This window comes from Anas acuta, chromosome 9, assembly GCF_963932015.1.
Source record: "Anas acuta chromosome 9, bAnaAcu1.1, whole genome shotgun sequence".
In the NCBI taxonomy this organism is placed as follows: Eukaryota; Metazoa; Chordata; class Aves; order Anseriformes; family Anatidae; genus Anas; species Anas acuta.
Genome location: NC_088987.1, coordinates 17015573 through 17029656, shown reverse-complemented (window position 1 = coordinate 17029656; position 14084 = coordinate 17015573). Strand labels below are relative to the sequence as shown.

The window sequence follows — 14084 nt, the reverse complement described above, 5'->3', positions numbered from 1 at the left end:
GATAGAAGCTCTGCTTTCTGTCCAGAGCCAAGGGAATGGAGAACTCCCAGCCATGCTGGATCTGGATATTACTGAAGATTCCCAAAGAAAGTGAAAAGTTTTTTAATGCTGGTATAACAGAGTTCTGCTCTGTTCTCAGTATGACAAAATGGTGCCTGGAGGTTTAGATAAACTACTGGGTAATTTTAGCATTGCAAAATACTTCACTGCACCGATTCTTGTATCTGCAATGGCAATCGTCCTTTTGTGTCTAGAAAATGAAACCTTTCCAGCCACGTGCTGCAGAGAGAAGAGAAAACTGCATCTGGTACACCATGTAAACTAGCTAGAAGTGACTATTCACTAAAAAATTCACCAGAAAGACCACTGTGGTGCCACCACAAAACTTAAGAGTGCATAACGTGGTTATCCTTGGGTTCGTACCACAGCAGATCTCCTCTGAAGCACTGCGTAAGACAGCAGCTGAAGCAAAATCCACTGGTGGGAGATCTGTACTCCAAGTGCTAGGGGATAATACATGCAAAGAACCAGTCACTTTCAGCTCAGACATCTAAAAAGAATTTAACTTGTAGACAGATGTTTTAGAAGGGCAGAGATGTGACGGAATTGGCAAATATTACATCTACAATCCTCCTGAGAGAAGGGAGGCCTGTTTTGGGGTTGCTATGTGATTTGTTCCTAGAGGCTTCCTGCTAAATAACTCTGCAGCCACTGTGCTTGACCTAAAGGAACAATAGCTAAACATAAAGCTTTTCCTTACACCTCTCAGGGGACGCAGCTGCACAACGTCTTAAGCTCAGAGATGCCCCTAGTCACATGCTCCCAGACCATTTTATGGTCATGCATCCATTAACTTTGGGTAGCAGTCCTGAAAACCGTTCTTACAGTGCAAACAGGATACATTCACTGAAAGACTAAGTAAACAACAGCGGAACCCATATTATGTCCTCTTCTTAAAGGAAGACGTCTTCATCTTAGTATCACTTCTCCGTCTCTCCTGCCTGCTCTAGCAAACAAATTAGCTGTCAGATTTATGTGCTATGTAAAAGGTTTACTGTCATCTTTGTTTTTTAACCTTATTTTTCTATCACTCCTAAGTGCTTTATCCAGTGTTTTTGTTTTCTGCCTCTTTTGTTAGTACCTAAGGAGTGTCATTCATGCAACTCTCAGAGCTGACCAACTCTCTAATGCCTTCAGTTGTATTTCTCTATTTAAAGTAGAATCAAGAACTGACCAATTAAAGTCATGAAGACTGAAAAGAGAACGAGCCACAGCGGTAAGATTCCACTAAAAAGCCCAGCTTGGAGACTCAGAGTGTCTGCATAATGCAAATTATCTTAGTGCAAAGATTAGGTAACCTGGACAACAAATACAGAAGAAGCAGACAATACCAAGTGTGAGTTTATACCACTTTATGAACTAAGTCTAATATCTCCAGCCCTGCAGAACCTCTGCCTGAAGCAATATAGATGCCTGAAGAGTGGATGCATTTCCTCGTTTCCTAAATCCAAAACTACTAGTTTCCCTTGAAGAAAAGAAACAGAAAGAAAACCAGAGCATGCACAACTCCAAAATAACTGTTTTACAACACTGTATGTTTGATGTTTCCAGTTTAGGACAAAAACACAGTACTGAACACCGCTGATTTGAATCAGGAAAAAATGAAGAACTCTGAATTTTAGAAAGAAACCAAGCTGGGAAGATTCAGAGTGGAAACAGAGTGCTCTCAAAGAAAACCGAGAGAAAATCGCAAGGAATCCAAAGCACCAACACAGTGATGTGGCAGACCAAGAGCAGCAACACTAGCCAACCTTTTGATTTTCAGAGTGTTTTTATAGCTCATGGTAAACCACAGTCAAACCCCTCTATAAGCAATGACAGATGGAGTAGACAGAAATTAAGAGGAGGATTCCTGTAGTTTACCTGAGCACCCATGATACAGCAATCAGCTGGAGACAGTGCAAACTATCTCTGCTGCTCGAGTGTCCAAATAACCCTACACCCTTTCACCCCTTAGTGAAGGGAAGGCAGGGACTGGAGGAGCCTGATAGTGTAGTCATGAAAGTAACTCCTCACTGCTGGACTCGGAGGCAATTTGAGAGAGCAAACACAGTGTTTCCTCCTGTGCCTACATCCAGTACCTTTGACAGATATTAGCTCTCTCCCAACTACAACAATAAACGAACAAGAACATTTTCTTAACCTGAAAAATCACCCTTATTTTACATATGGAAAAAACTAAAGCAAGACCCTAGAGAAAGGGTATTATTAACAGGAAAATAGCTCCGTAATCTTGAAAATGTATTCCCTATAGAAATCACCGCAAAATCCTTCGCTCTGTGCACACACACTAACACCTGTTACCAATATTTAGTGTCAGATGCAGATAGGCCTCCAAATTGTCCAACTGATCATGCAGAAAGTGTTTTCAAACCTACAGAAAGTGCTGGGGTTAATATGGGCATATGGCTGGTGTGGCAGCTGCTTTGCCCGGGTACTTCAAAGCGAAAAGTTACAGCTACGTAATGGAAATAACCTTTGCTAGATGTGTCTGTTTAAAGCAGTGGGCTGCGACTACTGCAGAGCAAGCCGTGCTGCTCAGCCTTGGTCACCACCTGCAGGATCAGCTTCCTTCCTCCACCTGGATTGCTCCCCGCTTCACCTTGCCTTAGACCAATGCTGTTTTCCTTTCTCCACTCTCTCTTCCCTCTCAAGCCCTCGGGAAGCTGCGTGGAGGCTACTGCTGCCAGCCAGCCCCAAAGCTCATCACACTGCTGCTTACCACTTGCCCTGAACGGCCACTGTTGCTGGCCTTCCATCCATAACAGGAGCACTGGCACCAGGCTGGGCCAAGAGGAACCAGGTTGCAACTCCAGTCCTGCACACCAGGCACACCCCAAAATGGAGCTCAGGTAGCACCTGCACCCCAAAAATGACCGTGTTTTTTCTCCCAGTTGCTAAGTTCAGGGAAAATGAAGCAGTGACACCACCACCTTTCCAAATTGCAAATATTTGGCATATTTTTCACATCTAACAAGTATCCTAAACCAATTTCACAGTTATCTGTGTGGCTTCTTTCTGTTCCTCCTTTTGCTTTGCCACTATATATAGTGTGCATATATAAACACACATACATCCACACACAAATAAAGTCAGAGAAAGAAGTTTACATATTTTCAGGCCTGAAGGGAAAACTAAATTCCTCTAGCAAGACCTCCAGCATAAACATCACCATCACCCCCAACTCCCTCAGCATAATAATTTTTTTTTGTCCTGCTGTGTAAATGGATTCCATCAAATCCTCCTGGCTTATAGGTAAGAGCTTCCCTGAATGCAAAATTTTAGCACCATACATAGTAAACTGAAGTATTCCCCATGTGCATGGAGATGAGTTATGGTTGCTGTAAGGAAAAAAAGTTTATGAGTTTTTATGCAAGTGAAAGAGGCTGTGAAGACTGTTCCTATGTTTTTGACCTACGCAAAAGAGAATAGACATGGGTGAAAGATGCAAGAAGAAAGGAAAATAATGCAAAAATCTTTCATCTTACCGTGAAGCTGTTGTTGACATTCTTAGTGCTGGATTCTGCCACACTGGCATCTGTCAGATCCACCTCATCAAAAATAATGGACTGGAAAGAAAAAATTTAAATCCCCAATGAATCAGTGAATCTGATGTACACACAGCAGATCCACTTCCCACTGACAGCAAGAGGGGAAACATAACCCCCATTTTTAAAAAGGGAAAAAAGAAAGACCTGGGGAACTTCAGGCCAGCCGGTCTCACTTCTGTGCCTGGTAAGATCATGAAGCAGATCCTCCTGGAAACTCTGCTAAGGCACATGGAAAATAAGGAGGCGATTGGTGACAGCCAACATGGCTTCACTATGGGCAGATTGTGCCTGACAAATCTGGTGGCCTTCTACAGTGGGGTTACAGAACTGGTGGATAGGGGATAGCTGTACTTGTGCAAAGCATTTGACACTGTCCCCCATGACATCCTTGTCTCTAAATTGGAGAGACATGGATTTGAGGGATGGACCACTCGGTGCATAAGGAACTGGCTGGATGCTTGCACTCAAAGGGCTGTGGTCAACGGCTCAGTGTCCAGGTGGAAACTGGTGACGAGTGGTGCTCCTTGGGGGTCAGTCCTGGGACCAGCACTGTTTAACAGCTCTGTCGGTGATGTGGACAGTGGGATCGAGTGCACCCTCAGCAAGTTTGCCAACAACACCAAGCTGCGTGCTGTGGTTGACACGCTGGAGGAAAGGGATGCCATCCTGAGGGACCTGGACAGGCCTGAGGGGTGGGTCTGTGCGAACCTCATGAGGTTCAACAAGGCCAAACGCAAGGTCCTGCACCTGGGCCAGGGCAACCCTAAACACAAACACAGGCTGGACAATTAGTGGATTGAGAGCAGCCCTATAGAGATGGACGTGGGGGTGTTGGTGGATGAGAAGATTGCCATGAGCCAGCAATATGCGCTTGCAGCCCAGACAGCCACCCATCCCCAGGGCTGCACCAAAAGCAGCAGGGCGATGGAGGTGATTCCCCCCTCTGCTCTGCTCCTGTGAGACCCCACCTGCTGTGCTGAGCTCAGCTCTGGGGCCCCCAGCACAAGAAGGATAAGGAACTATTAAAATGAGGCCAGAGGAGGGCCACAAATATGATCAAGGGGCTGGAGCACCTCTCCTACAAAGACAGGCTGAAGGAGTTGGGGTTTTTCAGCCTGGAGAAGGGAAGGCTCCAGGGAGACCTCCCAGCAGCCTGCCAGTGCCTAAAGGGGGCTGCAGGAGAGCTGGGGAGGGACTCTGTGATAGGGGATGTAGCGACAGGACAAGGGGGAATGGCCATAAACTAAAAAGGGGTAGGTGTAGGTTAGATGGTAAGAAGAAACTATTTACTCAAAGGGTGGTGAGGCACTGGCACAGGTTGCCCAGAGAAGCTGTGGGTGCTCCATCCCTGGATCCATCCCCTGGTTCAAGGCCAGGTTAGATGAGGCCTTGGGCAAACTGGTCTGCTGGGAAATGTCCCTGCCCATGGCAGGGAGGTTGGAATTAGGTGACCTTAAAGATCCCTTCCAACCCAAACTATTCTACGATTCAAAGGGACATGCCTGTATGTCTGCCTAGCATACTCCATCAGAGCCTTTTGTGACCTGAAGGAAAGGCTCAGCACCAGCAACATGAAGTCTAGTTCCAAACAGAGGTGCTCACATTTGCCTGTCTTCAGTCAGCAAATGCAATGACTTGACTTTTATTAGGAACTACTTAAACAACAACAACGAAAAAAAAAGCAACAAAAAACCACTAGGCTTAGTTCTTGCGAAAGGAGCCAGAACGATATCTAGTGAACTATCAACGTACTAAACCAGATGCATGGCTGCCTTATGGTTGTGTGATAAGTTCCCCTCCATTTCTTCTTTTCATTCATATTTTCTCACTTCTATTTCAGCTTCTATTCATTCAGTGTCCATTCCCTAATAAAACGTACCAAGGGATTAAAAAAAAAAAAGGTGGAAAATCAGTATCACAGGTCCACATGATGCTTTTCTTAAAAAAAAAAAAAAAACAACACAACAACACAGGATTTCAAAGTATGAGGCAAAACACTGGGAGCTTCTAGCAGCTGCAAAACCTGAAGATGTTGCTTTCAGAGCACGTGATCCTTTCTGAACTGAGGGCTGCCTTCTCATAGACACCCATCTGCCTCCAAGGGTCCAACACTGCCTTTCTTCTTCCCTTGGAATGGTATAATATTCTCAAGACCTTACCTTAGCAGTTTTTGCATAGTAGAGAGTTCGTCCTCGCAGCTTAAAATATCGTCTCTTCCAGCGCTGGAAGGAGCTGGTCTGTTTCATCAGCATCCCCTCTTTTATGATGGTCTACAAAACAAGGAGAGGGGAGGGGTGAAGCACACCTTTTACTTCCAGGCATCTTTCATGCTCTCCCAGTATATATCCATAGAGCAAAAGACTGCAATTTGAGATCAATAATCTTAGTGCCCTCTGCTGGAAGTGCTTAACAATTTCATTCACATAAGCAAGCGGAACTTATCAAGATTAAACCATCACAATGCATAACCCACACTGGGGTGGGGTTTCATCCTTGTCTCCGGTGCTATCACAATACCAAACCCAATAAATAACTTCTGACTGAACAAGCATCTCCAAGTCTAACAAAGACTTGGGGAACGTACCAGTTAAACTCACTGAGGTCAGATTTCAGTTGCCTTTCATTTAATTGATATTTGATCACAAGCACGCTCACACCACAGCATATCTGCCCCTGTCTCCAGTTCTGCTTTGCAAAATTATCTGCCTCTACCTGGCACAGAGCTGACAAGCTGCAGGCACACAGGATGAAGAGGGAAACTAGAGCGAAGAGGGAGCTATATCCAACTCCAGCATTTGGTATTCTTCAGATAGTCTTGGCTCTGCCTCAGTACACTCTGGCTGGCTGCCATTTCCCAGGGCTGGAGTGCCAAAACTGTCTACGCACACTGCCTTTTTTTTTTTTTTTTTTTACTGCTTTATAACTAGATTGACATACCAGCATACACAGTCCCATATGCTCCCTCACATACTATGCATACATAGGGGTATGTATTTAATCCACATGCACTTCATTCTACTTCGCCAAATACATTTGATTCCTTTGCTGAGGACAGATTTCGAATACCAACAGCTACATCAAAATAATCTCAAAGGCTCAGAAAGACAGAGAGCAGAGAAGTCAGAGCTGAGGGTTCAGCCCCGTCTTACTGCCTGAAGGTAGTGCCTTGGAACAGCAAATGGTGCTGCGTGGTGCCGTGAGAAACCCCCTCTCTCCCCAGGAACCCACTTCTTGCTGAGAAAGCCCGACGCGATAAACACCCAGTTAAAAATGCAGGAAACAAGTGGTCCAGCAGTCTTGTAAGACAGGTTATTCTGTGTCTCGATGCCAGGAAAATTACACAGCTTTAACATACTTGAGGTCTCCACATGACCCAGGTTTGTGGCAGTTAGGTCAACCAATGAGCATCAATTAATTCACAAGCGCAGCGTTACGCATCCACGGCCAGGCTACTACAGAGCACAAAATAAATACTCTTCCTGATCCAAAGGGTTTACATTGTTTTAGAAATCCTTTCCAGGGCACTAAACTTGCTTTTAAAATGCTATATATATTTCTAATGCGGGTCTTTCCTTTTTGAAACAGCTGCAGATTTTAATACTTTCCACACACGCTGGCCCTTGCCAAGCCCAAAGTTTCCTCAAAAAGCACTTGGAAAAAAAATGCTGACTATAAGAAGAAACATCCGCCTGACAACGCTGCTTCTCTCTTGCTAGACAGAGCCATCCTCACGCTGCCGGAGAGCTCAGAGGCCGGAGCACCACGGCGGTGCCTGTCCCCACAAGTGGCTGCAGAGGAGTGGGCTCCTGCGTGCGCCCAGATCCCAAAAGGAGATGCTGGCCTCGGGAGCTGCATCGGACCTTCCTCCACGGGGTTGGACAAGAAGGTTGAGTGCTCCCCAACTTTCTCCAAAGCAAACACCACCGATCTCGAAGCCTGGGAGCTGGCCCACCCCCACGCTAGTGAGCCCCAAGCCTCACCACCTCCCAGTGCTCTGTTTCTCCAAGCCACCTGCACACTGGCAGAAATACCCGCCGGTGCTCAGGCAAACACCAGCATGCCCGGTTCGAACAGCAATCCCCATGTTCCACTCTGTTTTCAGCAGAACGAAGAAGGAAAGACAACGCCCGGCCAGAGACGACGCTGACAACAAAGACAACCACCCCCCACAGCAGCTCCCTGCGCCCCGAAGCTGTGGCCGAGAGGCACCCTGGCTCCATGTCCCCCCGTCACGGCAGGGGCATGGCTATAGGAGCACACCCCCTGTACGCCGTAAGGCACCTGGGAGCGGCTTTAGTGTCCAGAAGTTCAATGCACTGCACTGATAGCCAGAAACAAGATGTCGGGCTTACTTGGAGCTGGTGCTGTGCGTTACCACGCACAGAATCCGAAACTCAGCCATGATCTTCCTCTGAAGCTTCAGCAGATGAGAGAACAGAGCTCAGAGACAGACCCCGCAGCAGCCCTTGCCGAAGCGACCCTGCAGGCTAGGCCAGAGCTGAAGGAACTGGGAAAGGTCCCCTCACCCCTACTCTTCTGTGGGCTTTTTACAGGATCCCAAAAGCATCATTTGCCCTCTGCGTGTCTCCATCTCCCAGCTCCAAGTGGAGCAAACAGCACTGCCCAGCTCTGCGGAGCCCCATGAGAACACACACGTTCATCTGTCTGCTGGGTTACTTCAGCCTCCAGCACCTGCGCCTCAAAGCGACAGATAAAGCAACAGCATCTGACTTACCTGGCTAAAGAAATCACACGTTTCTGCAGCTCTCTTTAGCCTGACACTACAGGGAAGGAAATGGAGCAGTGGCAAGAGATTTTCCAGATTAAAACAGAAACACGGAGGGATCTCTGTGGATTCGTTGGACAAAAACCACACACAATTACAAGAGGAGATGGAGAAAGTAGCTACTGAATCCTACAAAGTCCTGAACTGAAGTCAGAAAAGAACTGAAAAATTCCTGGGGAAGACTCCCAGGCTGCGAAGCCCACAGACACCCAGCCGGCCAAGAGTCTGATCAAAAAATAGCAATTCGCAGGAGATGGCAGGCCTCTGCTGCTCTGCTTCTTCAGAGAACTTAACCCGGGGCCAGCCGGAGCCGCGCGCTCCCCAGGCTGTCTTGCAGTGCCTCCCCACAGCTCCCGCCTGCCATGCTCAGCTCCCTGCAGCTCGGCGGGGCTCACTCACCTCTGCACAGGGCGTGCAGTCCTCCATGCCTCTTTTAAACAGCACCCTTTTTTTTTTTTTTTCCTTTCTTGCCTTTTTTTAACCCAAAAGGCGACGATCCCAGAGGTCGCCTCGCCCCTCCCTAAGCGGCAGCTTATGTCACTCGCCAGCCTCTATCTATAGCAAACCTCATGGCTCCCCAACTCCGACGCGAAAGGGCAGTGAGGAGCGAGCTCTCGCGCTCTCGTACGCACGCACTGCTCAGCAAAAACAAGGCTCTGCTTCAGAGCTGCCCATCTCTGCACGAGAGCGGCCGTTCTATTTATAGGCACGCCGCTCACGAAAAGAGTTTGGTGGGTTTGGGCGGAAAGGGCTGGAGATAAGATCAAGATGACTTTATAAAATGATTCAGACATTGCTGCCTTTCCCCTCCTCTATTTTAATTTTACAGCCAAAGGACTTGCTACTTGCGGAGGAATGCAGCTGAAGGAAATTAACTGGGGAAGGACCTGACAGCAGAGTGACAGAACGAAGTAAAAGGGGGAGCCGAACAGGGATTTCTGCTCAGCAGCCTCTCTGCAGCATGCTTAATCGAAGATCTGCTCTGACCAGGTTACTAACCGTGCTGCTCACCCAGACAAATGTGGAATTACTTCTCCCGCACAGGAAAAAAATTAAGAGTCGAAGCCATTTTTAGTGCCCATTTTAGTTGGATCCCATGGGAAAAGCTGCTGCCCTGAAGCACGGTGAGGTCTGATTAGGTGCATCCTACTGGGGATAAACACAAGTACTGCTTGGGAAGGATCTACCCAGGCTGCTTTCTGTCCAGCTGTGCCTCTCTCCAGCATGTGTCCCGTGGCGTGGCATTCCACAGGCAGACAGCACCATGAAAAAAAATAAAGTATCTTGAATCAAGCCCACGGGGATGTGCTGCCGGTTGCAGTGACCCCCATTTCTCCTACGACAAGACAATACAAAAAAAGGTTGCTGAACAAACTGACAGTTTAAAGCAACAATGCACAAAGCAGAGCCTTAAGCATCTCTGCAAAGAGCACGACTCGACAGCTGAAAGGCAGGGCCTAAGACATTTCTAGCATTTCATCATCTTTTATCTTTGGCCTTGAAGAAAAGTGACTTCCTGCAGAAAAAAAATCAGTTCACCATGAGCATACACAACCCTCCCCCTGCTACCACTCCTCCCTGTGTAAAGCTTGGCATTTCGGAAGGTAAATAATACCTCCTCACCTTTCTCCTGTCCAAACGGGTGCAGCGTGTAGGCCTAATCCTGGAGTGACGACACCAAAGTTTTGCCACTGGCCTCGGTGGGAATGGTGTCAAACGCCTCCAGGGCTTGACTTCCCCTCAGGGCGATCCCACCACCAAGAGCACGGAACCGAGCGACCAGCAGCAGCCGCACACCAAGCTACGAGACGCGGCCGTGTTTCTTGTAGCACTGCTTGCCTGAGGTGGCTCTGCATCCGCTAAGCCACATCAGAGACCAGAGATGAAATGCTTTTTATGCTGATAACGTGGCTGACTCTACTGAAAGGAACGATGGCACCGCGGTTCGGCTCTGCTCGGCGCGCGTTCCTGTTCCTCCCGCGTGCAGCACAACCCATGACACCAGGCGCAGGGGCAGCCCATCCTTTTGCGAGGCCTCGCTCTCTGGCCCCCTTTGGGAGCAGGGCCTTTGATGCGCCCAAATTCCTCATCGAGAACCCTCGACCTCGCGAGCCAGGCTGAGGGCAACCAGCAGCCGTAGCCAGCTGTCAGACTGGCAAGTGTCCTGTGGCACGGGGAGGCGCCAACTGCGTTCGATACGGAGGGCGAAGAACAATGCAACCTATTTTACAGCTGAGATCATGACATATTCTTAGGGACAGGCACTCAGGGCAGCGCATTTGAAACAAGAATTTTGCTCCGGTGGTATTTCTTTCCAGTGCTTTGCAGGAAAGAACTGCACAAAAGTTGAAAACACAAGGATTCGAAGCTATCTAAACAGCAACTAAAGAATCCTATACACCAAAGTCTCAACATCTGGATTTCTCTGTTTTCCATGTGTCTCCAGAATGTAAAAACTTCAGGGCACACACTGTTTTTATTTGTACGTACTATAAAACTTCGAACAGGCTGCTGATGCCAAACAACAAATAAATAACCAAAGAAAGAACTAATTGCACAGAGAAGAAGAGAACAAAATAAAAATGCAGATGCAGAACTGACAGGCTGTCTTTACGTACCTTGTTTAGGAATTTTTGTAAGGGTGAGGGTGGATGATCCCTGGGGACCAAGCAACCCTGTCCAGCCACTGACTCTGGGCGAGCGGTGGCAAAGGAGATGGGAGCAGCTGCAGTCACCCCATAAACACGGCAAGATACCCTTGGCAGGCTAAGGGAGGTAGGGATTTGGAGTGCTGCACCTTGCTTTGAGTAAAACAGTTTTAGTAGCTGCTTCTATAAAAGCTCTGTGGTCATAAATACAGAACTAATACAGATAAATTACAAAACCGATGAAATACAGAAAATCTGACAAAGAACCTACAGGAATAAATCTAACCAACCCTGCAGAATAAGACACGAGAGGTCAAAAGGCTAGGGGTTAACAAGCTAATCCGAGAGCAACATCCTTCCACCAGACAGTGGTCACACCCTGGAAATTAACTCCAGGAAGCTTAGAGGGGGGAAATGTGGATCAGTAAAGCAGTGCTAAGTATGGGACACACAGAGTGTTGTACAGACCTACAGTGGAGCACGAGCAACTTATGGGTTACTTGGTCCTGTTTGCGAGCTCCACATGTAACGCACTCGGCTCTTGCAAAAGCGAAAAACACACTGCGATTTCTGCCACTGGTACAAAAAGGACAAGACATTACGTGAGCTCACTGCAACAAAAGGACTTCAGAAGAGGGGAAAAAGGAAAAGAAAATCAGAGGTCAACCACAGGAATCAAATGCCAGAAGAGAAGCCAGGGCTGTGAGTCAACAGGCCAGCAGCAGAAGCAGTGCTCTCCACTGAAGGGGTACGGCCGATGCTGCCGCTGGCCATCCCCTACGTATGCTTCATTTTCATAACCTGTGTTTTACGAACCAGGGAGCACCCGTGGCAGGCTGCAGCACAGGGCTCAGTGCAACCTCCCCTGGCAATCATCTTCCCTGCTGTGCCTCGGCCATGCTGGCAGAGCTGGGGAGCTCGGCAGGCAGCTGCAGCACAGCCCCAGAGGGACCCAGAGCCACCTGCAGCGCTCTGCCAAAAGTGGGGGCACGGTACTGTGACACAGGAAGCACAAACTTATTCTCAGCATCACCAGCAAAAAACAGGAGTTTGTACCAATTGGGCTGCAGCTAGAATCAGCCTCAGAATGGATAAATAAAAGGTTCAAGCACCTCGTTCTTTGTCAGCGAATGCTGTGGCTGGTAAACAAGGAATAGGTCTCGGAACCAGCTTCTGTTCAATACCACATTCGCTGCTGCTGATGTTGATGATTTTCTCCTAGAAGGGGCGAGCACTCGCAGAGTGAAAAATTTAGCACAGAAAACCAACTCCGAAAGCAGGCAGAAAGGTTGCACATATATGGGAAAGGAAATACAACATAGCAGCATATCAGCACGCAGCTCCCTGGTGAAAGTAGCTGGGTTACAGAGCTCCAAGCGAAGCACTTTAAATAGATGAATGATCTGGTCAGCAACCCAGAGCGCGGAACGAAGAGCACCCCAGCACTCTCTGATTCAGGACGAGTTCGTAGCTGGACAACTCCTGGCACGCTACCGGCATAAGCCCTCAGTGTGCTTTCCGTAGGCTCCAGGCATCCTTCCCAAACACATTTATCAAAGAGGGGAGCTGAGCACGGAGCTCAAGTCACCCCAGCGCACTAAAACACTGATGAAAGAGAATGGTTCAAATCCATCTAGAGATAATCAAAGCCAAAAAAGCAATGGTTTAAAAGTTACCTGAAAACCTTGGAGCGAATTAAAAATTTTAAAGGGCACTAATTAAACATGAACTTCAGATATTTCAAGGCAAACATGAAAAAGCAATCTGCTATTTTTTCTATCATCTTAATTACACGTGCACGCCTACATCCCTTCCTTAGAGCACCAGCTTAACCAAGCCATGTTCTCCCCATACACGCAGAAAGCTCTGCAACACATCACCTGCTGGGAAACCCCCAGCTCCGGCAGCCGCCTGTCCCACGGCCCCACCCCAGCACCACCAAATCCCCACTCCCAACGCCGCAGCACACTGCTCTGCAGCTGAGAGGCAAGAGCCAGCAGCGCTGGAAGCAGCACTGGAAGCAGAGCAACCCTGCGCCGAGCCACAGTGCTGCACCCAGCACAGAGGAGCCCTCCAGCGCTACAGCCAGAGCTTGCTTAACGCTCTTGATCCCGCAGAGCCAAATTCTTACCCCAAAGCCCAGCCGGCCGTCTCAGCCCTCCCATCCGCTTCACCGCCAGGCAGAAGGAGCTGGGCACTTACCATCGCGGCACGTCAGGGCCATCTGGTAAAGCAGTATCGGGCAGGGAAGGCGCGCTCGCAGCTAGCACAATAGCGAACGTCAGGGAAGGCACATCCAGAATACAGCTGGGGATCTCATCCTCACGCTCATAACCACCCCATCCTTCCCATCCTGCTAAATGTCATGGAGAGCCCGGCCAAGTAGGAAGGAAAAGCCAGCAGAAAGTACCGGTATGGGAACCTCAGGACACGGCAAAGTGAAAGTCGCACCTTGAGGAGGGAAACTGAACCCCCTCCCCTGGTGTCAAGGAGGCTCGGAGAACAACAGGGCTTCCTCCCGCTGGGTCTGGATTGCCATCAGCTCTGCTACTGAATCCTGCGAGGAGCCTTATTTGGTAGCGGCTGGTAGAAGTGGGGCCAAATCCTGCTCCTTTTACTCCGACTGGTATTCCATGGGATTACACTGCTGCGAGCAGAAAGCAGCTTTTGGCCTTTGGCCATTTAATTAATACTTAAGGTATCCTAGAATTTATTTTTATCTCATCTGTAACAATCGTCGTTATCAGATTTTCCATATTTATGTATTAAACAACCTATGCTTTTAAGTTTTTTTTTCCTCATCCATTTAACATAGTTTTTAAAGGATACTCCAAAGTTTTTAATTTATTTTTCCATTTTCCCTGTTTTAATGTCCTGCAAATACCTCGGACCATGCCAAGACATCTCGATCATCACCAGCAACAACAGGGGAGATTAGCACAGCCCTGGGAACACCGTTTTGTTAACTTTGAGCGAAACAGAACAGAAGGCTCTGGCACGAGCTCCCAGAATGCTGCTTTTTAATAAAACCTCAGCAAC

The 14084-nt window shown here is 48.1% G+C and overlaps 1 protein-coding gene across 6 annotated transcripts in view; it reads right to left on the bottom strand.

The window, feature by feature from the left end:
* The window catches only part of DGKD (diacylglycerol kinase delta), a 62897-nt gene that overhangs the window by 41969 nt on the left and 6844 nt on the right, over nt 1-14084 (bottom strand). For 4 of the 6 annotated variants that reach the window (XR_011099538.1, XM_068692541.1, XM_068692539.1 and 1 more), the window contains exons 2-3: nt 5771-5881; nt 3549-3629 (exon numbers count right to left, since the gene is read on the bottom strand). Coding sequence is in view for 5 of the 6 variants with exons in the window: in XM_068692541.1 (XP_068548642.1) it covers nt 3549-3629; nt 5771-5881 (192 nt within the window). In the remaining variant the exon portion in view is untranslated. Of the gene's footprint in view, nt 1-3548; nt 3630-5770; nt 5882-8346; nt 8368-8796; nt 8956-14084 lie in introns of those variants that run through there. The other 2 variants (XM_068692542.1, XM_068692548.1) reach the window with 2 other exon arrangements.